Below are 25695 nucleotides of genomic sequence, written 5' to 3'. Positions count from 1 at the left end.
TCAATCCGGCAATACTTTCTCTCCAGAGAGGAACTGTTAAATATGTGCAATGACTTCTCTCAATATTTTAATATTCATTTCCAATATTTAAAACGCTAAACGCTTGAATTTTTCGAAAAATTCGGACTCAAGTTATCAAGCCAAGTTATGGATATATTTGCAATAATATTGTCACGTGTAAGGGCCGCTATAGGAATGGATAATACTGACTAAGGTGATTTATTTTGGATTCACTGCAAATTTCAACAGTTTTTGCTTAAATTCTAGGAAGAACTGATCATTTACTAGTTCTAAATATACGAAGAACTTGAATTCAGTTATATAACAATTACATTTCAAATTCTACTAAAAATCAGCACGAGAACGTGCAAATCCGGAGGAGAAGACGAAGAAAAAGAGACAACTCAGTTCGCCTTTTCTCACACAATTCCGACAGAACTCATTCGGAATCGGTGGTTGCACTGGAGCACGCATTGATTTGGATTTCATACTGGAATTCTGAATGAAAATTTTTCGCTTAGGGGAAAGTCTTATAAAGCGTCCCTGCTAGCCAAAATGCCCCCTTTCCTTTCTTATGCAATGAAGACTTTTCTGAACCAAAGTTTTATCACTAACACTATCTTTTCGTAGGATCTTTCTGCTATGCAAGTTTGGTGGTTGTCGTTTGCAGGAAAGTATGAAAAAACTAAAAATTTCATTTGGCAGCTTTTCGATGTAAAGTTTTGCATCGACTAAATAGATGTTTTATTCGCCATTTCTTTGACATACTGATTATCTCAAAACAGTAACTTTATGGACATTTCAAGAAGCATAATGCATCATTGTTGTGGGATAAAATGTCTTTTGTTGTGTGTCATGCCACTGATTTGTTGTGAGACATATTTTACGGCTGCTGGGGCATTATGTCTGAGACGAGCGAAAAAAAACTAAGAATGTGGCCGTTTTGGAAAATGTGTTTATATCAATCAATTCTCATCTTTTCTATTGGAGTCATTGAAAATTATGTTCCTCATCCGTATTGCAATGAAATACTTACATTCTAGAGGAAAATATATCAATACACTTGGAAATATCTCAATGTTTTCTTAAGGGGGGCATATTATAACACTTTACCCTACTTGGATTCGATTTGATGACTGACAATGTGGAATTATTCAAACTTGTAAATTGTCTGTCGGAAACAGTTGTTGCATTGTTGCCAGATTCAATGAAAATAAGTTGAGCTAAATACCAATAATTTGTATTTGGTTGAACGATGTTTTTTTCAAAACAGTTTATTTCCATTGTTACATTTCGGTTTGTCTGTTTGTCCGAAGCTAGCATCCATTTTGGCTGATTTTGATCGATCGATGAATAGAAGAAAATTAGTCAACGGGAAACTCAAGCCCGAGGGGGTTTGCGAAGAATTTGATATAATCATCTAAGCTCTTCATTTTAACAGCGAAGAATATTTCTTCGAGCACTTATCAATCAATCTGAAGCGAATTACGATATCTAGAAAATGATTCGACAAATCATCGTGTTCCTGCTTGGTAACCAGGCCAATTAATTACGGCTGTCTCAATTAGAAGCATTCTGCTTCTTTTTTCACACATACACACACACCCACACCGCCGGCTCGCAGGGGAACTCGGAACTCCCGTGCCATTGATAAATCGTGTGCGAAGATTCTGCCAGCCGATTAGAGTTGGGGCCCTCCAGCCATCCGTCCGTTGGTTTCTTCTGCACCTCAACTCCACCAAAAACGGATGAACTATAATTGATTCCCGCCATTGTTCGTTCGATCATTCCCCGGACCATCGGAACCGGGTTCCACACGAAAGGAACACACTGGAATAACAAAAAGTTCAACAAAGAATCTTAAGTGGCGAACACCAGAAGTCCGGCTCCCACGTTTCTTTTTTGTATTAAAGTTTGTTTTTCTTATTTTTGCGAGAGCTTGAATTCGTTTCCGCGATGGTCATCAGTCTTTCGGCTCGGTGGTCCCCAGAGCTGATCTTAGTGTCGACACCGTGTGACGATGATCGATGGGGACCTCACACTACTACCAGCCGTTGGGGCCCAATCGTAGCGGGTTAATAGGTTGAGGAGAAAGTTTATGTTTTGATTATGCGACGGCCGTTTTTTTAGGGTTTTCTGGGGTCCTGTTGAAGCCGATTATTTTACCTGGCTTAATTACGAGTGCTTTCCAAATTTAGCATGCCATTCAGTCCGAATGGCCAAGAGCAGTGAACACAGTCTGAAACGGTTCCATCGACTAGCAAAGCCCGGAGCCAAAGCAGAAGACACTATGGGCCTGATGGGTGTTGTTTGTATTATGGGAACAAAATTAGTTTCATTTTTCATGGTTCACGATTTCTGCGGTTCTTTGGTTTCGTCCGTCTCCGGCTGGAAGAGAATCTCCATACTCACTCGGAGCACTGTTGTTTATTACCGATTTCTAATTCCTTTTTTTCCTTCTCCTCCGGAAGGGCGCGACGAGGGATTCGAGGAACGATCGGAGAGGATCGGTATTCTCTGCTATGACGCGGATATGTACATACTTGGCTAAAGAGAAAGCCTTCCTCTTCATAAGATGCCCGTAAGCACTCTTGTGGCAGATTTGATTAAGAACCCGCGAATCAGCTCCAACTCCAACTCCGTTGGTGCTGGTTTGTGTTATGTCTGCGGTCATCCAATCTCTGCGATCGCAGCTCGAATCCCGACACGGCTCCACGAAACCAGAAGATCTGTACGTCCAGGCCAGGTAGAGATCAAGAGATCAGATTTTCTGTTTGCTTCATTCCTCGCTGCCTGATGGATCTTACTGAAGATTGCATCCCAACAAGGAACGAGTGCGAAAAAAAAACCAACAGATCCAGGCACGGCAGATCGTTTTCCAATCTATTTTAATGCTGGAGCTTTTCGGCTAGTTTCCCGTCCCGTCTCGGTGGTAGTGTGTTGTTTTTCTTCTATTTTTCTATTTTTTTGGATTGGCCTGGCAGACCCCGGGGGAACCCAAGCTAGTGTGCAATGAACCTCGTACCCCGAGTCTTCATCAAGAGGCTATTCCACCCGACAACGCGAATGTTGAACGGCAGATGTTTGGCTGGTTCCGATGACCACCAATCGCCATCTTCTGATGGTGGGTTGGTGGAAAGACCACGGCAGAGTGTGGAGAGTTTTGCTGAGTTTTTTCTTGTTCTTCTAGTTTGTTTTTTTCGGAAGGTAACCGCTGAAAGGCACCGTAAGTCAAGCTTGTTTTCTCGAAGATCTCGACCGATCAGCTACGGTGCGGTGATGAGCACTTTCGGTTTGGTTTGCTGGCACGAGCAGTGATCAAATTTCACTGCTGGGTGGATCGGGATGCTTTGAGCAATATAACCCCAACTATCATGAAACAACCGACTCCAGGTTTCCCACCCATCGAAACCTAACGCGATGATTTAAATGACACGAATATGGATATATGGGATCTACCATGTCAAGGTGATAATCAAACGTTTTCAGAGCTTCGTTCATTGGAAGTCATTCTGGATCATGATCAAGGAGATTTTATGAAGTCTTGAACACAGTGATTGAAAAAAGTTTTAGATTTGGCAAGGTATTTGCAGCATGGTAACATCACAAAAGTCTTCAATGCATCTTGGGATACTTTTTCTACTACTGCATTGTGAGTTATTAGAAATTCACATATTATATGTGTTACTTTTCCTTCCGACTTCCTGTATCAAACAATTTTTCAAAAACAAAAAATATATTTTCGATAACTGGAGGCCTACAGGTTATATTGGAAGATATTTGACTTTGACTTTGTAATAACTGAAATACAAATGTCATAAAATTGTCCCAAGCAAAGCAAAGTCTTGGCATAACATTCCTTTTGTGGAATTTGGCCTTTCTGTTTCAACAGGCTTCGCAGCCGATTCTTAGTGTACAGAATCATTGCATGGCTAGTACTATGGATCCTACTGACACTAAGAATCCTTCCAGGTCGGGGCTCGAACATACGACAACTGGCTTGTAAGACCAGCGTCCTATGCATTGAACCACCAACCCCACCAACACCCCCATAAAATTGTCCCAAAGTTGTCTTAAAATTCAAAATTCATTAGCTTCGCTTTGTCACAAATTGGCTTCGATTTGCCACGAAATTATTTAAAAACTATCTCAAAATTGTCGCAAAACGTTCCCAAAATTGCTACTAAACATTTACTGTTACGAAGCCGTCTCCAAATTATTAAATATTCACAAGTATAACAATAATATACGAAACGTGAACCTGATTAAAATGATTGTGAACTCTAACACAGAATAAAACTTACCCCTGAATGGTTATCAAACTGTCGAAATTTTATTAATTGTCAGTCACAAAATAGTCTCCAATTGTCACCAAAATTTCCCCAAGTTTGACACCAGATTTTCTTAAAATTGTAACAATATTGCTACAAAATTATTTTAAAATTGCCTCAAATTTCACGAAACATTGTCGAATTTGTCACAAAAATGTTCTTACAATTTAAGTCAAGAATCGTCTCAAAATTCTCTCAAAGCTCTAGTGAAATCATCAAGACTATTGAAAAATTTTCCTAAAATTTTCTCTCAGTTCAAATCAAAAGATACTAACATACTACAAAATCGCGTCAAAATTCTCCCAACGCCCTCGAAAATTGTTCATTAAATGTCAAACAATTGCAAAATTATGCAAAACTTTCTCAACAATATTTGCGATTAGAATAAAATTTCCATAAAATTTTAAATTTTGCACAAATTATTAACGTATGACAAAAAACTGCAACGAAATTTTGTCAAAATTGTTACAAGTTTGACAAAAAATTGTTTCTTAATCAAAATTACTAAATCAGGCCAGATAAGCGGTCTTTGACATCTGAAATAGACACCTCGAAGAAACTAGATTTTGCACGAGCAGAACATAACCTCACGAAATGAGTCAAATGAACACGGTTGGACAGCTATTAGTTGACAATTGGCATGTTCATTCCAATTTGAAAACATCAACAATCAATTCAAACTACAATCGTTCCACCTCACACGCTTGAAAATAGTTACTCAAAAATGAGTAAGATCCCACTCATCTATAGAAAAAGTGGAACAACTCTAATTTAGAGTAACTCCTTAGTTACTCAAATTTGAGTTCTTCCACTGGAAACGATTTTTGTGTAAAATCTACTCATTTACTGAGTAATGCTTTTTATTTGCCCATGTGCCAAAAATAGAGTGATTTGTTAAATTCTGAATGAAATTTTATTCCACATATACCAAATTTGCGTAAAATTGCTTTTTTTTTATTTGTATTGTATTGAAATATTAAGTAATTGACACGCAATACATAAAATAATCATACTGTGTTTATTTATTATTCCGTTTACAATTGATTTCTAACTTCGAGATATCATATCAAGTGGCGATCGCTTGGAGTAGTGTGTCAATCGTAGCTTAACATACATGTCAGTACTGCTCAGACATCAATCAGACATTTGTTCCTCATAAATGACACACTTGAGCATATTTGTTTCCATTCTGAAACACAGTGCGGATCCCTTCTGGACACAAAAACTGCGTCGATGGCACAACCAAGAGGACAGTCTAAAAATTGTGGTTTTTGCAGACACAACACCATTTGTGTTAAGCAACTCACTCTTGAAATACGCGATCTTACTAACAAAAAATAGAACCTGTTGCTACAAATGGTTATTACAATTTTTAGACTGATCTTGCGAATAGTAAAAAAAATTAGTTTCTGCGTTAAACTCAAATTTAGAGTAAGAGTTACTCATTATTATTTCTGGTAACTACTCAATTTTTGATGTTTCTATGCATTATTTGAAAATGAGTAACTGTACACAAACTCTGAATAACTTTTTCTAAGCGTGCATTTCTCGGTTGATTTTTCAAAAAGCCGTAAGAACCAGAATGGCAGTGGGCACTTTTTACAGTAACCGGAATGCAGTTACACACTTAGAAAAAGTTACTCAGATTTCAAGTATTAGCTACTCATTTTCAAAAGAGTTAAATTTGAGTAGTTATCCCTGATTGTTATGAGTAACTCTTATTCAAAATTCGAGTTGCGCATGATTCGCAAAAGAGTTGAAAGAACACTTCCGGTCTGACCATAATTAGAATACAAACAGGATATCAGACCAACCTTTCGTGTGCTCCGAGTGTGGTATTACGCAGCGAATGAGTAAATTTTACCCATAAATCATTTCCAGTGGAAGAACTCAAATTTGAGTAACTAAGGAATTACTCTAAATTAGAGTTGTTCCACTTTTTCTGTAGATGAGTGGGATCTTATTCATTTTTTGAATAACTTTTTCTAAGCGTGTTGGTTTCTGCCGGTTGCCAGCATCCCACACAAGCGGGTTGGCTTCTCATTCCCACTTGTACGCGGCGGGCAGATTTCCCCCAGACGGCTGGCTATGTCTGCCAGCCATTTTTGCCGGAATTCTGCCAGAATTCCGGCAAAAGTTTGGCAACAATGCAACAACCGTATCCGGCAGAGAATTTCGTCTAGCGGTTATTAACGGTCCTGTTTCTGTCGGATTCCTGCTATACAAGATTGGCAGAACCGTTTCGAATCGGATCTACTTTAAAAAGTAGCCTCTTGGTTTTATTTTTTCAATAAAAGATACATATGAAAGGCAATAAGTTATTGCCCTTAATATATACTAATCATGGAAAATGTTATTGTCAATAACATTGCTTTCTCACTACCAAATATATCCATGTTTCAATCTCATTTAGCTCGTCTCAAGATTCAATTTTTGCGCACATGCGGGATTGACGAATATCAAATAAAGTCGAATAAAAAAAGAAAAAGGAGGGAAATAAACAAGACACGTACGGCGAGATAATGATACAATTTCGCCTGGACAATTTTGACAGCAGCCGGAATGCAGCCAGTCTTCTGACGGTTGCCAGAATTCCTCACAAGCGGGTTTGCGGAGGTCATTAAAAGTATCATCACTAGAAAATAATATCATTTTAATGAACGTGTATGGTGCAGTAATGACGAGTTCTCCATGGAAATTTTGAATAAGATTTCGCACGAACATAACATAACCTCATAAAATGAACAGAATGAACTTTTTTTGACAGCCTCCGATGGTTTGTTTTCAATTTCAAAGTTCATCAGAGGTTCATCGTTTGAATTTAAAAATTGCAAGTCGCCTCATACTAAACATATTTATATAAACATCGCTCCTTGATGCTGGAAGCGCATACAGGGCAATCTTTTCAGTTCTTTTCACTGTGGGACACGTTTTTATCACGCACTTTTTCGTTATTTTCACTTTTTAATTTGCAGTCGCAAAACAAAACAAAGCACCAGCAGCTGTCAAAGATGAACTTTATTCATCGGCAGTTCACTTGTGTCGTCATCGTGTAAAACTTAATATCATTACTTAGGCTGTGAACCATTTCGTGGTTAATTTTAACTTTTGGTAAAAATCTGACACTCGAGCGATTAATTTGATGTTGTCAAAAATAACCCTGCTCGAGAGCATGGTTATTTTTGACAGATTGATGGTTATTTTCCGACACTGGAAATGTTCGTAATGCAAATTCTAATATTAATTCTTTAGTTGAAATTATTTCCAGTGGAAAATAAACCCAAATAACTTTCCGTCTGTCAAATTTTGAAATGGGCCGAAGTTTTAGCTAAATTTAACTACTCGACACAAAATAATCACTCAAGTGTCAGATTTAAACCAAAAGTTGAAATTAACCTCGGAATGGTTCACAGCCTTAGTGATCATTGAAAATGACATAATTAATTCTCGTGTAAGGGCCGCTATTCACTGATCAAAATTCCACTCATAATTGTAATACACTCTTAGTGAAAACTAATCTCGATTAACTAACTCATCACTGGGTGGATTCAAAGAATGAAACAAATTGAATCTTAAGGCGCACCCGGAGCACTCTTTATAGAATTCTATTTCAACAAGCGTAGGTCATTGAAAATCGCTCAGGTGAACCGCTCTCGATCGCTGAAGAACCATTCAACCTGGCATGAAATTCTTAGGCACCCAAAATTGTTACCTAATTGTCTAAACCGTTTTTTTTTTGGTCTAGTATTTCTCTCAATGCAATACAGTGCTTCGTTTTTAGCACTCGCACCGAAAGAGCCTATCGATTGGCGTGAGAAAAATCTAGTTGGCTGTGAGCTAAGTTTGACAACCATCCGTCATGACTAACTTGCACGGTAAATGAAATGAGAGCAGAAAAGTATAATAATTGTGATGCAGAGAGCGTAAGAACAGTTTCGAAAAAATTTCGATTGACGAAATATACTATCGAACCGTCAGAAACAACCATACTCTTGTTCGGAGTTAATTTTGACCATGTGAGTGCGTAGCTGTGAAAATTATTCGCCATAGCTAAATAATTGGAAATCGCTCCAGATCTTCAAATGTTGAGAAACATTTCGTTTTTGAATAGCAAATTGATATTTACTCGATAAGTTTTCTATGCATGATCAAAAACAAGATCGTCCACCACTTAGAGCATCGAACAACGAACGCTCGGTTCTTCCTCACCAAGGTCAAACCCTTCAAATCGCAAACTATGCACTGGAAGATACTCGGCAATAGCAACAACAACAACAACAACAACAATACACCAAGAGCCCTCGATCCTTCCGTCCTTACCCATGGGGCTCCCGCAGCCTCTAGACCTCAACACGAGTAAACATAAATACACTCACCATTCAGCTCGCGTGATGCATCAATTAGGCTCCGATCCGATCGGAGTTCACCCTTCTTCCCAAGAGAAACCACCGAAATCGTTACAAGCTCTCCAATGCAAATTACCTAAAATTATCCAAAATACACACTCCACGGACCCGAGCTAGCTTGGCGGCGGGACCGCCGAGTTTTTCACTTGACTTTTCTTCTTTCCGGCCGTGGTTCGGAACGGCGTTCGGAATCTGGGTCTTTGCCGCTAATTTAGGAGTCAAGTACGGCGGGATAGTAGCAATAACCTTTCGACCGATCGGCTATCTTATTAGCATAAGTACAGTAGGTAACCTTCGAAATGGTTGGAAACGCAAAAATCGATCACCATTACTGGCCGGAGCCAACGAAGTACACAGAAGGGAGGGTTCGGTGCAATAACCGGAGCATTTCCTTTGGTCGGTTATGATCGGTTATGACCCCCGAGTAAACTTCAAATCTTTACGAAGAACTGATGTTCGACTCGGAGAAGGTTTTTGATCCGGAGGCAACGTTGACAATGACCTTGACTGCTGATGACAGCCCCCAGAGTCCGATAATCCTGCTCGATCAAGGCCACCATCCGATGACAACCGTCGATCGACGCGGCATTCGATTCGCATTCGATTAGCCGTGGCGTCTCACCATCGGGCACCTCATCGGTTTATTTTTCTACTTCTACTTCTGCTCTCGTTTTCCAGTCGTTACTACACTTCTTCCGCTGACGATTGGTCACTTGGGCTTTTCTTTTCTCTGGCTGTTTTCGCCTCTGCACGCGCGCACACGTCTGTGTGAGTGGTCCAGGCTGTCGGTGTTTGTTCGGTACGAAACCGAGGAGGCCGTACAGGAGGGGTAAAGTGCCGTTAAATTAGAGTATTTAGTTACCGTTGCTTCAGAACCGAGGGTACCTACCTACGGTGGTGAGATCCCGAGTCTTCTCACAGCAGCGGTGGCGGCAGATTGAGGCGAACAAGTTTCTCTGGATGGATGAGGCCTCCGGGCTCCGGGTTTTGTAGATCAGAGTTGCTTGCATATTGATGCGTGTGCACATTCTCCGTGCGATAATCCGAGGCTTCCTCCCAGGGCGGAGGTACCGAGGCCTCTATCGCCAGAAAGTGCCAGAGGAAACGCGGTTATAAATTTAATAAGTGGTATAAGGTTTTTTTTCTCTCGTGATCTGCACTGTGTGAGTGTGTTGCAAAAAAAAAGAACTAATCTTACTCCAAGAGCTTTGGGTGCAAGTCGCCATCGATCGTCGTCATCGTCGGATGGTGGTGGTGGTGGTTCGAGGAACCTCCACGAGGGAACCTATAATTTTCCGCGCATACATAGCTGCGGTGCACTCGTTACTGCTTGCAGTGCTAGCCTACGGGATTTTCCTGCCTGCCAAAGTCGGTAATTATCGGGCAACATCTCTTCAGAATTGCTCATCAGCATCGATTTGCAGAGCCCAAATAGCCGCACCGAAAGGTTAAGTTGAACGATTTACAATTAAGAATGGGAATAAAAGAGAGACAGAGCGAGAGCGATCGTTTGATCCATTTAGAAATCGAGTAAATAATGGGCCCCCAGAGTTCCTTACTTTCTGCTGCGTTTTTTTTAATTTCGTGGTAGCATCATACCGACATATGGGATGAATGGTTGTGATTAGCATAATTTGATAATCATAGGTCTCTTACAGAAGAGCGGTTAGACGTTTGGGATTTCCTTTTTTTCCGAACTGGAGCGCTGATGGACGTCTTTCAAGTGACGTATGAACTCATTTTTCTCCCCCCTCCTTTTCAAAGATACATACAAAAAGGCGTACAGTTTTTAGTAGCTGTCGTGTGAAGATCGGTAACTTGAAAACTTTTAGGAATATCCGGTGAAGGAACGCTGCCTAATGGCAATCGAATCTCGTCTTGTAAACATTGGCCATCTCGATTGAGGTTAGGTTTCTGTTATGTTGCGATATGCTCGAATGAGTTTCAGTGTTTAATCAGAGCTGTCAACGAACTTTGATCAATTATTTCGACAGAAATTGGGATTTACGTTACGTTTTTACGGTTCGTATCAATAATTAAGGTAAGACACTAGATAACATGTCGTAAGTTCGAACCATGGCCAGGAAAGATTCTCAAAGTCAGTAGGACTGTGGCACTAGCCATGCACTTGTTTTGGTCACTAAGAATCACCTATTACCAGAGATGCAAGGTAAACATTTCTAATATCTTCAGGCAAGGTTGCTAAAGTCTGTGAATCCGAAAAAATGTCTGCGGGCTTTCATTTCACTTTATAGGCCATTTCAAAAGTCTGTAAATTTTGACGAAAGTCTGCGAAAAACTCGATTTTTAAGTCGGTAGCACGTTAGAGGAGGACTGCAGACTTAACTCACATCATTCAAAAGGGTCAATCTGCTTGTCTTTTTGTACTTTCACTGTCGATTATTACGAAGCCATTATATAAATTTGCTCAAAGTCTCAAATATTAATCGAAAGCTCACAATTTGATTTGAAAGATATGAAGTTCAGAAGAAAGTTACTTAGCTGGTCCAGCGTTACCGAACAAGGAACTTTAAAACTATCATATTTAGAGTACTTTCCAACTAACTTCGGGGTTTTGTTCAATAACCTTTTATTTGGGAAAATAAATCTAAGTAGTTTGAAGTGCCTGTAAGAAGAGTGAACAAATGTTAGCAGTTCCTTGAGCTATTTAACTCAACTGGTTCAATAACAATGAATTGAACAGGTCGCTTGCTCGTTTAAGACGAAACTGACGTGGTTTTTAATTTTACTTGGCTTGCTGAGTTAATTTCACTAACACAAAAAAGTTATGTTTGCCCCACCTGTGTCTACCTCATTGCAAAATAGGGGGATTCAAATTAGCGAGAAAAAGACGATTCATCGATTTCACCACCAAAAAGTGTGCAAAAGAAAGGTCCCACCGAAGATTGCCGTTCCCAAAAAAAGGCAATTCTTAACACGCCCCCCCCCCCCTCCCCTCCTCTACTACTCACAAATCACTATAGTTTCTATAGTGCGCATGCTAAAATATGGTGAAAAGTGAGGTATGTCTATTCTCCGGTAATTTATTTCTACTACCCTGTTGTGTTCTATCAATTAGATTTCCGGTTCAATGCGATTTGTATAATTTTAGTTCAATGAATGAAATGCTCTTTGAACGGTGGTTTGCCTTATTTTGTTTTGACAACAAAATAATCAAAACAATTCGAAATTGAGTAAAAAATAGTCTAGTAAAAGATTTGATACAGATTTCCGAATCTCCCAAGAAGCAAAATAAAAACTTTTTCGTATGAGCATTCTATTAGTATTTGATTGCAGTGACGAGAAGCAAAGTCTTGGTCTCATTGAATCTACCATTCTACAGCCATAATGTGTAGGAATAACATCTTTTAACATCATTTTATTGTTGAAATTTAATTTTGTTAGTGAATACAGATAAATACAGATTTTTTATAGAGAGTAATACAGATTTCCTATTAAAATATCTGGCATCTCTGGTGTACACACACTTACACGCTAGTTCGATTCTACTCTCAAGTGAACAATTGTAACTAATTTCTGCTTATTTAATTCAAATGTCAAAGAGTGAGTAATATTGCTTTGAAAACGTGTGCAAGTGTGAACATGTTGGAAAACTTGATCGTAGAGGTAAATACAATCGACATTTATTTGAAACACTTAGCAGGCCTCGATTTTCTCACTGTAGTTATGAGGGTAGAATCAAAGATAAATAATAAAGACATGTATGTGCTTACAAATATTTAAAAAAAATCTGGTCCGTTCCCGGTACCTTCTAAAATGACCGCACTCACCGCTTGGTGGAGCGCGAGATTAATTGCATTGTTATCATTTCGACCAAAGTGTGCCATGAAATCTCAAAATATACAAATGAGCTAACGTATCGAAAGGGTTCTCACGGTTTGACATTTGCATTATGAATGCGATGATGGGAACTCAGCAGTGCAACCAATTTATCACCATTGGTGCCAGTTTCACGGAGGACCGTAGATGTGCGCCAAAAAAAGATTGTGACTGTCATGTCTGGAAATTTGTTTGTGGTAGAATTCTGTTCCGTCAAAGGTAAGTTTCAAGTGGTTCGATGAGAATTGTAAAAAATGTTTGATCATGTTTGAATATTGTTAGGAATTATTATTAGAGTTAAATTATGTTTGTTGAAATATGGCAGTCGAGCAATTTTTTTGTCGTTATCAAAACTAACCCTACTCGAAAGCATGCACATTCTTCGAACATAACGTTCAATGGTGGCCCAATACGTTGGATCGTTGCTCCAATGAAAGTCCAATCAATCATTCAACGGGAGGCCAACACAGGACCTTCGTTTGCCAATTTTGAAACAGACCGTTGAACCGAATGCAATATTTTTCGTTCAACAAACCCGGCGGACAGAGGTCCCGTTGGACTAGTTTTACTGGAGAATTTCCGAAGTTTTTTTTCTTTTTTTTTTTAAACTAATACTACATACTTCTACTTCACGTAGAATAACAAAAAAATTCTTTCTATATAAAGGTAACATCTAATTTTCACACTATTTTTGCAAAAGAAAAAACAACAAACCGTTCCAGCAAACTGAACGAATATTTCGTCCAGTTTGTCGTTCAACAAGCGCTCAACAACCAACAAAACAGAACGGCCTGCTGAGAGGGAACTCATGGTTTGAGTTGCGATTACTCAAGTTCATACACTGGAACAAAATGTCAATGTTTGAGTATGGATTTGAGTTAAATTTATTCAAGGCATAAGTTCTCTCGCATTTAAGTGAAAAAAGTACTTCTTGAAGTTCAGTGCCTATTCATTCTTGGAATATTCTTATGGAATTTTAGAATGCAAGAATACATAGTTTCTCATTGGCGTTTCTAGATCGGGTTTTTATTGACCCGATTTAAAACAGCTCTGCCAGTCTTTCTGCCTGCAAACTGCCTTAGCTTTAAAGCAAATTCAGCAGTTAAAAGTTCTATATGAAAGATCTATAATAGAACAGAAACTGGAACAAACGTATCCCCAGCAAGCCGTTCTAGTTTTATTTATTCGACCAGTTCTTCTGTCAAATTTAAAACTGGTCTACGGTGCCGTTCTATTTTTTGTATATTTGAAACACGAGTAAAACACTGCTGGGGCTGCCAGTTTTCCTTGTTATAAAATTCAGATTTAAATTTCGTAACTGGCATAAATTATGCATCTAGAACTAAAACACTACTGAATATGCCCTTAAGATGCCGAGTGGTCTGCCAGTCTTTTAGTACAATAAGTGAGAAAAACATTGAATAAATTGAGGTTTTGTTCACTTCCTTTTTTTCTACACAATCTGCTTGGTTTGTTGCCGTTTGCCAGTTCTTCTATCAAAACTTATTTATGATAAATACACAAATCTGAAAATCAATTAGCTTTCAAACGCAAAACTCAAATCAAAAAACGCCTTCTATGTTTCACTTTGTGGACCAAGAAAACGATGATGTTAACAAATTATCACATAAAGCAATATAGGAATCTAGTATTAAATGCGGAAATAGTTACTAATAAAGTGATTTTTCTTTAAACAAACCTACGGAATGGGTAAAACTTTTGCATAAAAAGTAAGCCTTTAATATCTTCAATACTAAACTTTTTTTTAGATATTGATGCTAAGTGAGGTCATGTCATCAATTTTCGTAATCGAAATTAAAGGTTTAAACAACTACTTGGGTCGAATAAACGGCCAGACCAATTATTTCAGAACGGTGTCAACAAGTAAAGTCAATATTATCAATCTGTAGGGCATTCTGAAAGCAAAAAACTTCTCAAGCGGAATATGAAAAATATTGTTTGAAATTCTAATTGATACAAATCAATGTTTTTTCCCTAATTACAACAGAATATTCTTTGATTATACGAATTACAACTGCAAATAAATAAACAATTCACTGGAGAATAAACATTCCTATGTATTTTGACAGCTTCATTCGAAAACATCATCGTTTGTACAATAGCACCATCTACATGTCGAAATGTCGTTAGAAGGCCAATCGATTGTATAAAACCAGTGTTTCCGGCTCTCCAGGAATTAAAATATTTCTCGATGAAAATTAGAAAAGGTCTCAAGTGCAAATGACAGTTTCTCTTTGTTTTCGTTCTCTTTCGATTGTTACGGTCATATCTGCAATCCCTCTTTCTAACACTTCACATTGAATAATGACTGAAATCATCAACTTTCGATCTGCAGCTCAGAATTTGTTGGAAAATACAGAAATATGGCGTAATAATTGAAAGAGAAAGTAAACAGAGAGAAACTGACATTTGCACTAAGGACCTTTTCTAATGTTTGTCGAGATTTATCGTGTCATGTCAAAGTTGACCAGAGATGCCAGATCTGCAGATTTGTCTGTAAATCTGCAGATTTCGTACATAGTGCTGAATAGACCCTCTCAGCAGACCGTTCAATTTTGTTGGTCTTTGAGCGCTTGTTGAACGACATATTATACGAAATATTCGTTCAATTTGCTGGAACGGTTTGTTGTTGTTTTTTCTCTTGCAAAAATAGTGTGAAAATTAAGTGTTACCGTTCCATAGAAAGAAAATTTGTTGTTATTCTACGTGAAGTAGAAGTATTGTGCAGGTATGTATTGTTAGTTTAAACAAATAAGTGGAAAAAACTTCAGAAATTCTGAAGTAAAACTAGTCCAACGGGGCTCCAACTCCTCATGTTAAAAATGGCTCAACAATGGACCTCTGTCTGCCGGGTTTGTTGAACCAAAAAAATGGCATTCGGTTCAACGGTCTGTTTCAAAATCGGCAAACGAAGGTCCCGTGTTGGACTCCCGTTGAACGATTGATTGGACTCTCATTGGACCAATGATCCAACGTATTGGACCAATGAAGGACCACCGTTGAACGTTTTTTTCTAAGTGGGGAGTGACTATAATCAGAGTGGCGACAGCTGTTCGTTTGGAATGACAGCTCCCAGTTCCAAACGAGCAAACGACCTGTCAATTGTAATGTAAAGCTAATGGAATGTTTTGAATTGTTGCCAAAATTACGGATGAGATGTCGTCACTCTGGTTATAGACACTCTAAGTGCTGAAGACATTTTTTGTTGTGCAGACTTTTGATAATCGGGCTTTTCGCAGACTTTCGTCAAAATTCACAGATATTTGAAAATGTCGCGCCTTTTTTTGTTTGCTCGTCAAGTCAGTTTTGCGTGTCATACTTTATAGAGAAATTGCTGCCATCAGGACATACTTGGTAACTGCAGACAGAACTACCGGATTAATTTATTGCTCTGTGAAAATCGCAAGAAAAAGAGAAAATAGAAAGGCTTTCATTTGCAGTTGGGCCCTTTTGTAGTGAGTTAATTTATTTATTGGCACAATGACGCTAAAATGAGATGTAGAGGCGCTGCTTGTTTAGGGATGATACTTTAGAGGAAGAGCTGTCAAATCGGTAGGAAAAAGCTTTTTAACGATTTCTTATAAAAACCGGACAAATTCATTTGAAAAATCATAGTAGAAATGAAAGAAATAGTTTCTACTCTGAGGTGGTTAATTTGATCCTAATTAATTGGGCGAAAACTAACGTTTATTTAGAATGGAGTATTATACTTGGTTCAATACCATTGGTTCTAAATATCTTAAGCCGTTATTCACGTTTGTTTTTAATGTGTGATCCCCCAAAAGGATTACTTTTTTAGGATGCCAGGATAGGCATGGAAAAATAAACAGCGCACAAAACAAATCGGCAAAGTTATTTGCAGACTAGTTTGAATAATTATTCTAATGCTGATTTGCTATGTTGATGGTATGTTTCGTGAATGAAATGGATCAGCAGGATGCTCTATTGAAGTCGTTCTGAAAAATCGCAGAGTCCATCATCCAAACAAAACACGGTAAATAAAATCCACACCAAGGAACAACACCAGCAATGGTTCAAGAAGCCAAGGTGGGCCGTGATGAATACCAAGACTTACTCTAAGGTGGACTTATTACAGTTACCGTGGCAAGAGTTTTGCGTTGCCAAAGCAAAGTTTGTAATTTGTTAGGAAGTATGCGTAAAAATATAAATTCTTCAAAAAATGTATGCTTAAGCAATCCGACGAGTGCCTCCAAAAGAGTTTTAGCCATGCTAGGAGTGGCATTCTGTTATTATATTTTAGTTTAGGGTACACGCTAAACGCAAAACAATCAATCCTGATTGTATTGAACACACTTTTTGAGAGATTCCCCATTTTTCGATTTGTTGAGGTTTCGATGAAGTGAAATCTAGTTACGAAAGGTGGACTATATGCTCCATTAAAATTTCATCCCGAAACTTTGACCAACCGATTTGCGCAGTGACTCAGTAACTAGTAATTGATGTTTACCAAAATCGCAAACTTCTAGGAAGATTAGGATTTCATGACTCAAGGCCTACTCAGATAAATCAAATCATCCGTATTATGATTCGTTATGTCAATTCAAGTGGCTCTTCAAGTCCCAATTTGCATTGTTCCAATTAAGTCAATCGCTCCAAAACCACTGCTCAATTTCAAGTACCGGCACACTGCTGATCCTACACTAGATGTTTTGATTCATCACGGAAGCATAAATCCCCGGAGGGAAACAACATTCCGGTTTCTCTCATGTTAATAAGCGTGAGCACTATCTGAAATCTACGTAGCTCACCTATCAGCACTTGATAATCAGAACAAGCTGCCCACATCCAAGATACACTTGTCAGGTCAGTGTAAAACAGTAAACCCGAAATGTTACGCAACGACAAACGGCAAAGACAACGTCCGCCAGTGTCCCACATAGCCAAGACCGAGAGCGACGATCTCTGCGTTGCAAGAAGGGATCCTCAGCGGTGTTGACCATGATCTTGAACCACACCGCGCACACATTTTGCTGCGACAGGCTACAAGCTTGACCGAAAACCGGTCCCAGGAGGAGCGATCCTTTTGCGGAATGCAGAATGCGGCAATAAATATAGAGCAGAAGAAGCAGTGGCAGTAGTAGTAGTAGTAGTAGTAGTTGTTGTTGTTGTTATTGTAAGTAGCTGACGTTGACCAGCTCTCGCTTTGGGACTGGAACTCGACAAGTCTCGGAAGCGCGAAAGCTGTAGCATGAAGAAGTAAAAATTGCACACTGAAAAGAACCAGTTTTTACAGTAATAATAACAATAATATGCCACTTAAAGAAAGAAACACTGACATAAATTTCGAACAGTGAACAGCACTCATATGCCTGGCACCCCTCGTCGCTGTTTTGGGAGGGGTGAGGGAAATCTCGAAAAACTACTCCACCACCCGTCCGTTTGCAGTGCGGCTCAGGACCAGAGTGCGAGATTTTCTGCGTAGCGAAATAAAAAGTAAGTCAATGCAATCAACGCACGCATACATACATTGAATACACTCGCACACACACGATCGCATGCGGGAAGATTTGGGCTGTCGATGGATGGATGTCGATAATGGTGATTGCTGGGAAAACAGCCGCAACGGATGATGAGTGATCCTCTCTTCGGTGCGCCTATGGCGGTTCGTTAATAAGCCAAACTGAAGAGCCTGTCGTAACTTAGAGCCCCCCTCGATGCGTCAACCACCAAGTGAAAGTATCATTTAGCTCTAAAACCCCAACACACAGCGGCAGCCATTTGTTTCCAATCTGACCGAAATGTGGTTTTACTTTCTTCATCTGCACATCTCTGATGACTGCGGATTTTCGCCAGCTTCCAATTCTCCCCCTTTCTTAAAAACTCCAACAACTAATCAACCAATCAATCAACGAGGGGCAGCCGATAATTTGTTAATCAATTCTAGGTCAAGCCGCTGCCGACCGACGGATGGGTGGATAGCGAACACGGGGCGGAAACATTTCACCGATTGAACCCGATTCGTTCCGTCTCTTTTACTGCGGCTAATCGATCCCATTAGCAGCATGGCCGGTTCGTCGTTTGCGCATCGGTTGAAGTCACTTTGGTCCCACGTCAGCTCAGTCGGTGACGTCGAGGGACCTCACGGTTTACTATATTATTAGAGGCTCATATCAGCTGTTCCTACCCTCTTACCGACTCTTTTCATATACCACCACACCAACCAATTACCACCCCGGAAGATGTTGACCTCGATAGTAATTTTCGCTTTTTCTTTTCTCTTTCAGGGCATAAGGAAACAGTCGCCATGATCAACAGGAGTTCGAGCCTCAAGGGGCTCGAATCGATAGGAACCTTTCTAATAGTAGTCACACTGCTGGCCGTGACGTCACACATCAATGCTGGTAAGTTACTAGTGCAAGTGCCTATCATTCGAAAAGAAATTTCGTCGCATTAAGCAAACTTGTTAGGGCTTCAGTGACAATCAGATAAAATGACGCGCCGTGCCAATACGCTGTGTACGATTTGGTACAGTTCCACTCAACTCAAAAAAATATCCCTTTTACATCTCAAAAACAGGGTTTTTATTTATAGATTTTTCTGTAAACCTACATACTTTTCACTGCATTTTACTGTATAAATGTGATATTTTTGGTGGTAACTTTTTGGCAACACTGTTATTGACAGATCACTCGTGCACGCTTAAAAATAGTTACTCAAAAATGAGTAAGATCTCACTCATCTATAGAAAAAGTGGAACAACTCTAATTTAGAGTAACTCCTTAGTTGCTCAAATTTGAGTTCTTCCACTTCCACGATTTTTGGGTAAAAACTACTCATATACTGAGTAATGCTTTATTTGCTATGTGCCAAAAATAGAGTAATCAGTTAAATTCTGAATGAAATTTTATTCCACATGTACCAAATTTGCGTAAAATTGCTCTTTTTTCATTTGTATTGTATTCAAATATGAAGTAATTGACACGCAATACATAAAATAATCATACTGTGTTTATTTATTATTCCGTTTACAATTGATTTCTAACTTCGAGATATCATATCAAGTGGCGATCGCTTGGAGTAGTGTGTCAATCGTAGCTTAACATACATGTCAGTACTGCTCAGACATCAATCAGACATTTGTTCCTCATAAATGACACACTTGAGCATATTTGTTTCCATTCTGAAACACAGTGCGGATCCCTTCTGGACACAAAAACTGCGTCGATGGCACAACCAAGAGGACAGTCTAAAAATTGTGGTTTTTGCAGACACAACACCATTTGTGTTAAGCAACTCACTCTTGAAATACGCGATCTTACTAACAAAAAATAGAACCTGTTGCTACAAATGGTTATTCCAACTTTTAGACTGATCTTGCCAATAGTAACATAAAAACGTGTTTTTGCGATAAACTCAAATTTAGAGTAAGAGTTACTCATTATTATTGATGGTAACTACTCAATTTTTGACGTTTCCATGTATCATTTGAAAATGAGTAACTAGTACTCAAACTCTGAGTAACTTTTTCTAAGCGTGTGAATCGTTCCTTGTGTCATTGTCAAAATTGTTCAGTTTGGTCTATAATTTAATCATGATTCGTCGTTTGATCCATCAAATTTAATCATGAATGGGCGCTGGCAAAGTTGAAGGAAGATCTACTTTTTTTTTTATAGAAAAATACTGTTCAGTGACGAAGCTCATTCCTGGTTGAATGGATACGACAACAAGCCAAAAGAGCCGCATCCGGAGTGAAGACCAGTCAGCTCATGCATTTTAAAAAAGTCACTGTTTGGAGTGGAGTGTGGGCCGGTGGCATTATTCGTGAAATACCGGTCAACATGTTGGAGTGAATGTGTCAAAATTGGACCTTGCGAATGGGCGAAGCCGCGGCCAACATTTGCATGAATTCATCTTCAAACATTGAATTATATCGATCGTTCAATCGATTCCAACAAAGATATCATCAATTTCCTCAAATTTTTTGTGGTTTTTCGAAAATTAAATCCTATACCTCTTGAAAAATCACCCTTTAGATTGCAGTTTTGACGTTGGACTACGTCTTTCTTTGCTATATTCATTTTGGTAGTAAGATATTTGCCAATATCACGTTTATCACGTAAACGTTGTTTAAATAGGGGAAAATAACTATAAATAACTCAAACTATAAAAAAATAACCCTCTTGTACGTAACACATCGAGTGCGCATCCATGTCAAATGAATGAAACTATATCCAGCATTGTTCAACTGATGCTTCGCCTTCAAGAAAAATACCATCATCAGTATTGAACATCGAAGAAATTCAAAATAAATCCCAAAGAGCTATACGGTATATTTCAGTATAAGAACTATACAATTTAATCAGCTCAGTGCAAATCCGTATTAAAATAATCCGTTTAGTGTACTGTTTGTACAGCGAGCTTCGTGCTAAACAAGTGTTCGTAGCTATTTCTCTAACATTAGTTCTAGTTTTTATTTGTGAAAAGTGTTGTTCACATGTACTGTTTATTATTGGCATATTGCAATTGTTGTCAAACTAAAAAAGAGTTTGATTCGACATACATTTCTTTTGGTTTTCACATAATAAAATATTTTAAAAATTTGTAGTACATAATATTAGAGATATAACCACGAGATTGACGTAAGACTGCTGTCGACAAGGAACAGATCATAAATATGCACATTTATTTTGGTACATTATTCTAAAAATAAATCCTCCAGCTCAAGTAAAATTTCACCCAGTTTTTGTAAAATGCTTTGGATTCTAAAAAAAAAAAAACAACCAAAGGTTACCATTTCTTCAACTTTCAACACAGTTGACAACTTTTTTCTCGAGCAAAACTCCGAACAAATCGATTGCCTCTCATTTGACGAACGGCGCACAAAGTAAATCTACCACTTGCTTATGTGACGACAGTTATTCTGATTGAAAATCGGATTAAATGCTTTCATTTATGGTCCTTAGAAAGCCGCACTGTGATCTTAACAATTCCAACGATAGGAACGATGAACAAAGTAGATCAACATCCTTCGTTTTTCCCTGGTGCAGAAGGCTTCACTTTTTCCGTCCGTCCTGCAGCAGAATTGCACACAGTGCGGATCTATTCAATACTAAAGGTAATTTTTATTAAGGGTTTTTCTTTTTACGTGATTTCGTTTGCACATTTTCCAAAAAAGCGGTTTTAACGATTGCAAAAATAACAATATAAAGAAATTTGATGTTGATTACTTCATTTCGGATTATCGCTTTTTATTTTTTCGGGCCGATTGAATGTATTGTTTCTGTTGCCGTTCACTTTTCAGAGAATTTTTCTCGCACGCAAACGACCAGCAACTGAATGATGTAATCGCGGGATACATTACAGGCTTTTGGAAAGTGGTGTTTTCTACGATATTGAGCACTGTTAGGAGCATTTTTCTCGAACGCAATTTTCTCGTTTTGGTGCGAATATTAAAATTATTCTAGATTTGTCCTCAACTGATGATTTTTACCTTCGATTTACAAAGAAGTAATCTTAAAAAAGCTCTAACTGCGCACAGTGCCGATTGATTCCAAACTGAATCAATTTTGATTAGGAACTTTCTGCTGTACCGGACTTATTCCTATCATTCAGAAGGTCCAAATTGCGAAACTCTCTATGATATTGAACACTGTTCGGAGCATTTTTCTCGAATGCAAAGAAGCCAAATGCTGTATCGAAAATAAGCTATCCACAAAATTTTCTTTCAAATTATGATAAAAAACGAAATTTTATTTAAACTAAAAATTGATCCTTTATTGTATGAGGTTAAACTTGTGCATAGTGAAAACCGACGAAATTTAAGTTATTTCTTCACGAACATTCGAACTTTTGATCGAACGCTCTTCATCAAGTTCCGGACAAGTGTTGCATCGCATTTTTTGGACGCTTGAGCCTAAATTTTTTTGAACTCCTGCATGTTCGCAGCTGCCTTACCAGTCTTCTTGAAGACCCTCTTCACGATTGCCCAGTAACGTTCGATGGGTCGAAGCTGAGGGCAATTTGGTGGATTGATATTTTTCTCAACGAAATATATACCCTTTTCCGCAAGCCAATTGAGAGTGGTTTTGGCTACGTGAGCCGACGCTTAATCCGGCCAAAACCTTCTGGTCCAGTTTCGGGTTGGAAGAACCGAGTTTTCTGCCTCTGCCTCCTGGAAGCTCATTCAAAGAATAGTGTTCTCAAAACTTATTAATGATGGTTTTAACACTAGTCTGATGAATTGAAAACGCAGAATTTCAACCGCACAAACAAGTAAACAAATGAAAGCTGACAGCCAAACGCACAGCATGCTATGATCTGAGCATAAAAAACCATCAAAAATACATGCGTACAACACAAATGTGTGGACAGCTTTTTTTCGATACAATCCTTAGGATGTTTAGCGACCAAGTACCCTTTATTTTCGGATACTTTATTTGTTATTTGCGGGCATTTGAAAAATGGTATTGAAACAAGTATAATGCTCTATTCTAAATAAACATTAGTTTTTGTACACTAAATTAAGATTAATATTACCATCTCAGAGTAAAAACTTTAGTTTACCCGTTTTTATGAGGAATCGTTAGAAAGGTGCAGTAATTAAAAATTGTCCTACCGATTTGACAACTCTTACTGAACGTATCATTTTTTAACAAGCGCCTCTACATTTCAATTTAGCGTCATTGTGTCAATTGAAGAATCCAACCAACTCTTTTGCGATCGCTGCGCTGCCCGAGTGGCAGGCTTTGAACAGACCCTGTCAGCTTGGAGCGAAATCAATCTTCAGTTCAGCAACGCCATCGCACGGTGTCACATTCAACATATCATGTTAATTGTATGGGTGCGCAGTGCTGCTATTTTGGCGCGCACGAATTTGACATTTCTCTTCCCTACTTCTGTGTACGAGATTCGATGCGAACTCGCCTGAGGGCGCCATGCTCGCAAAAAATGTTGTTGCCAATGATTTGTTCGGGAAATGCGAGAGCTGGATATCTTGTTAATATGATGTCTTTGCTTTGAACTAAGCGATGGTGATCATTTTCAGATTTGGCTTGAAGATTCGAAAAAAATGCAGGGTTTTTATTTTTTTTTCTTATGAATCGAATACTAACATACAAAAACGTGTGAAAATTTGGTACAAAAATTATGGATTCAATAACTTTCCGTGGTATGTTTGATTGATATTTACGGAGAAATCGTAAAATGAAATACCAAATTCGAAGAAGTGAGGTTGGGTACTGTTTTCATATCTGGGATATTATTTGATTATTTTTGGGTAGGATTTTGAGATTAATTGATAAATTATGATCAAAAGTTCTATGACTAGTCTGTTTACTCATGTTTTATCATCTAAATCAAATCTGTATTTGAACTGAAAATTTCAAATTTCATCCGAGATTGTCAAGAGTATACATAGAACAATTTGAAATCATATGTTTGATGACAACACGTGAATAATCGTTTTTCTTACCCATATTTGCAAGGTTTTGCCATCTGCATTTTTTCAAACTCAAGTAAATTGAAAAATTTGTCAAAAATTTTTCTAAATACATGGGATATGTCAAAACAATCACCGCTATCTCGTGATAGGATTGTTCAATAAAAAGCAGCAGTTGTCAGGTCTTGTCTCTGGAAAAATCCAACAAGCTATTCATTTGGTTTGACAGTTTAGACGAAACAACTTTCGTTTATTTGTACTTAGTTTTGAACAATCGAATCTCGGAAAATAAATAACATTTTTTTTCTTGTATTAGGATCGCAAGGTGTTCCGTCCCTCTTAGAAAAAAAAAAAAACGTTCAACGGTGGTCCTTCATTGGTCCAATACGTTGGATCATAAGTCCAATGAACGTCCAATCAATCGTTCAACGGGAGGCCAAGACAGGACCTTCGCTTGCCGATTTTGACACAGACCGCTGAACCGAATGTCATTTTTTTTCGTTCAACAAACCCGCCAGACAGAGGGTTGAGCCATTTTTAATATGAAGAGTTGGAGCCCCGTTGGACTAGTGTTACTAGAGAATTTCTGAAGTTTTTTTCCACTTATTTTGTTAAACTAACACTACATACCTGTACAATTGGCACATTGTCGCAAAGCAGAACTACCGGTAGCGACACCTGCCAATGAAAAATGGAACCAAGAAAAGGAGGATTCTTTCGGAAGTTTTCATATTGGCAGTAGTGATTTGCAACATTTTTATCGTTCATTCAACAGTACAAATCGATATCAGCAATAAAAGTACACTCGGAGTAGAAGAAAATCGAATTTAAAGTGATTACTACTACTTTTTTAGTGTAAACGATGAAACATGGAAATATGCGAAATTGGGTAAGGTTTGTTTTTTTCGGATCAACATTTTTTTAAACAGAAACCAGTGTAATGTTGATTTCTCGAGTACTAGAATGTAGGTATAGCGATCGAGTACTATATATTTTGGATATTTTATTTCCTGCCATTTGAAAAATGGTATCAAACCAAGTTTAATGCTCTATTCTGAATAAACGGTAGATTTCACACAATGAACTAAGATCAACATTACCACCTCAGAGCAAAAACTTTTCCTTCAACTTCTACTATGATTTTTAAAATGAATTTGCCCGGTTTCATAAGAAATCGTTGAAAAGGTGGAGTAATTAGAAATTTTCCTACCGATTTGACAGCTCTTGCTGAAAGTATCATCTCTAATGCCCCGTTTACACTTCTGCTGGCTGCCAGCATGCTGGTGTCAGTGTACTGCCCTCTTAGGAAAAAACGTTCAACTGTGGTCCAATGATCCAAAGTATTAGACCAACGAAGGACCACCGTTGAACGTTTTTTTCCTAAGAGGGCAGTACACTGACACCAGCATGCTGGCAACCAGCAGAAGTGTAAACGGGGCATAAACAAGCAGCGCCTCTAGATTTCAGTTGTGCGACAATATGCCAATTGGTTTACGTCATTTCGGCTTCGACAGTCGTCACTGGAACAGTGCTGATAGATTTTCAGACTACAGACTGACTAGGAAAAAATATTGAACTGCTTTTTATGTGGTTTCTATTAGCAACGATTTAATGATGTATACTGGATCTCATTATTATCTTCCATCACGAAAGATACAAGTAAAATATCACGATCTTGGTCACAGTAGCGCACTTCTTG

At 38.4% G+C, this 25695-nt stretch overlaps 1 protein-coding gene across 4 annotated transcripts in view; it reads left to right on the top strand.

The window, feature by feature from the left end:
• Positions 1-25695, top strand: part of LOC131426143 (titin homolog) — a 204438-nt gene that overhangs the window by 150925 nt on the left and 27818 nt on the right. For all 4 annotated transcript variants that reach the window (XM_058588602.1, XM_058588599.1, XM_058588601.1 and 1 more), the window contains one exon: positions 18844-18960. In XM_058588602.1, the coding sequence (XP_058444585.1) occupies positions 18864-18960 (97 nt within the window). In that variant the 5' untranslated portion in view covers positions 18844-18863. The remainder of the gene's footprint in view (positions 1-18843; positions 18961-25695) is intronic.

The sequence above is a fragment of the Malaya genurostris genome, chromosome 1 (genome assembly GCF_030247185.1).
Source record: "Malaya genurostris strain Urasoe2022 chromosome 1, Malgen_1.1, whole genome shotgun sequence".
NCBI lineage: Eukaryota > Metazoa > Arthropoda > Insecta > Diptera > Culicidae > Malaya > Malaya genurostris.
This window is presented reverse-complemented; position numbering and strand designations above follow the sequence as displayed.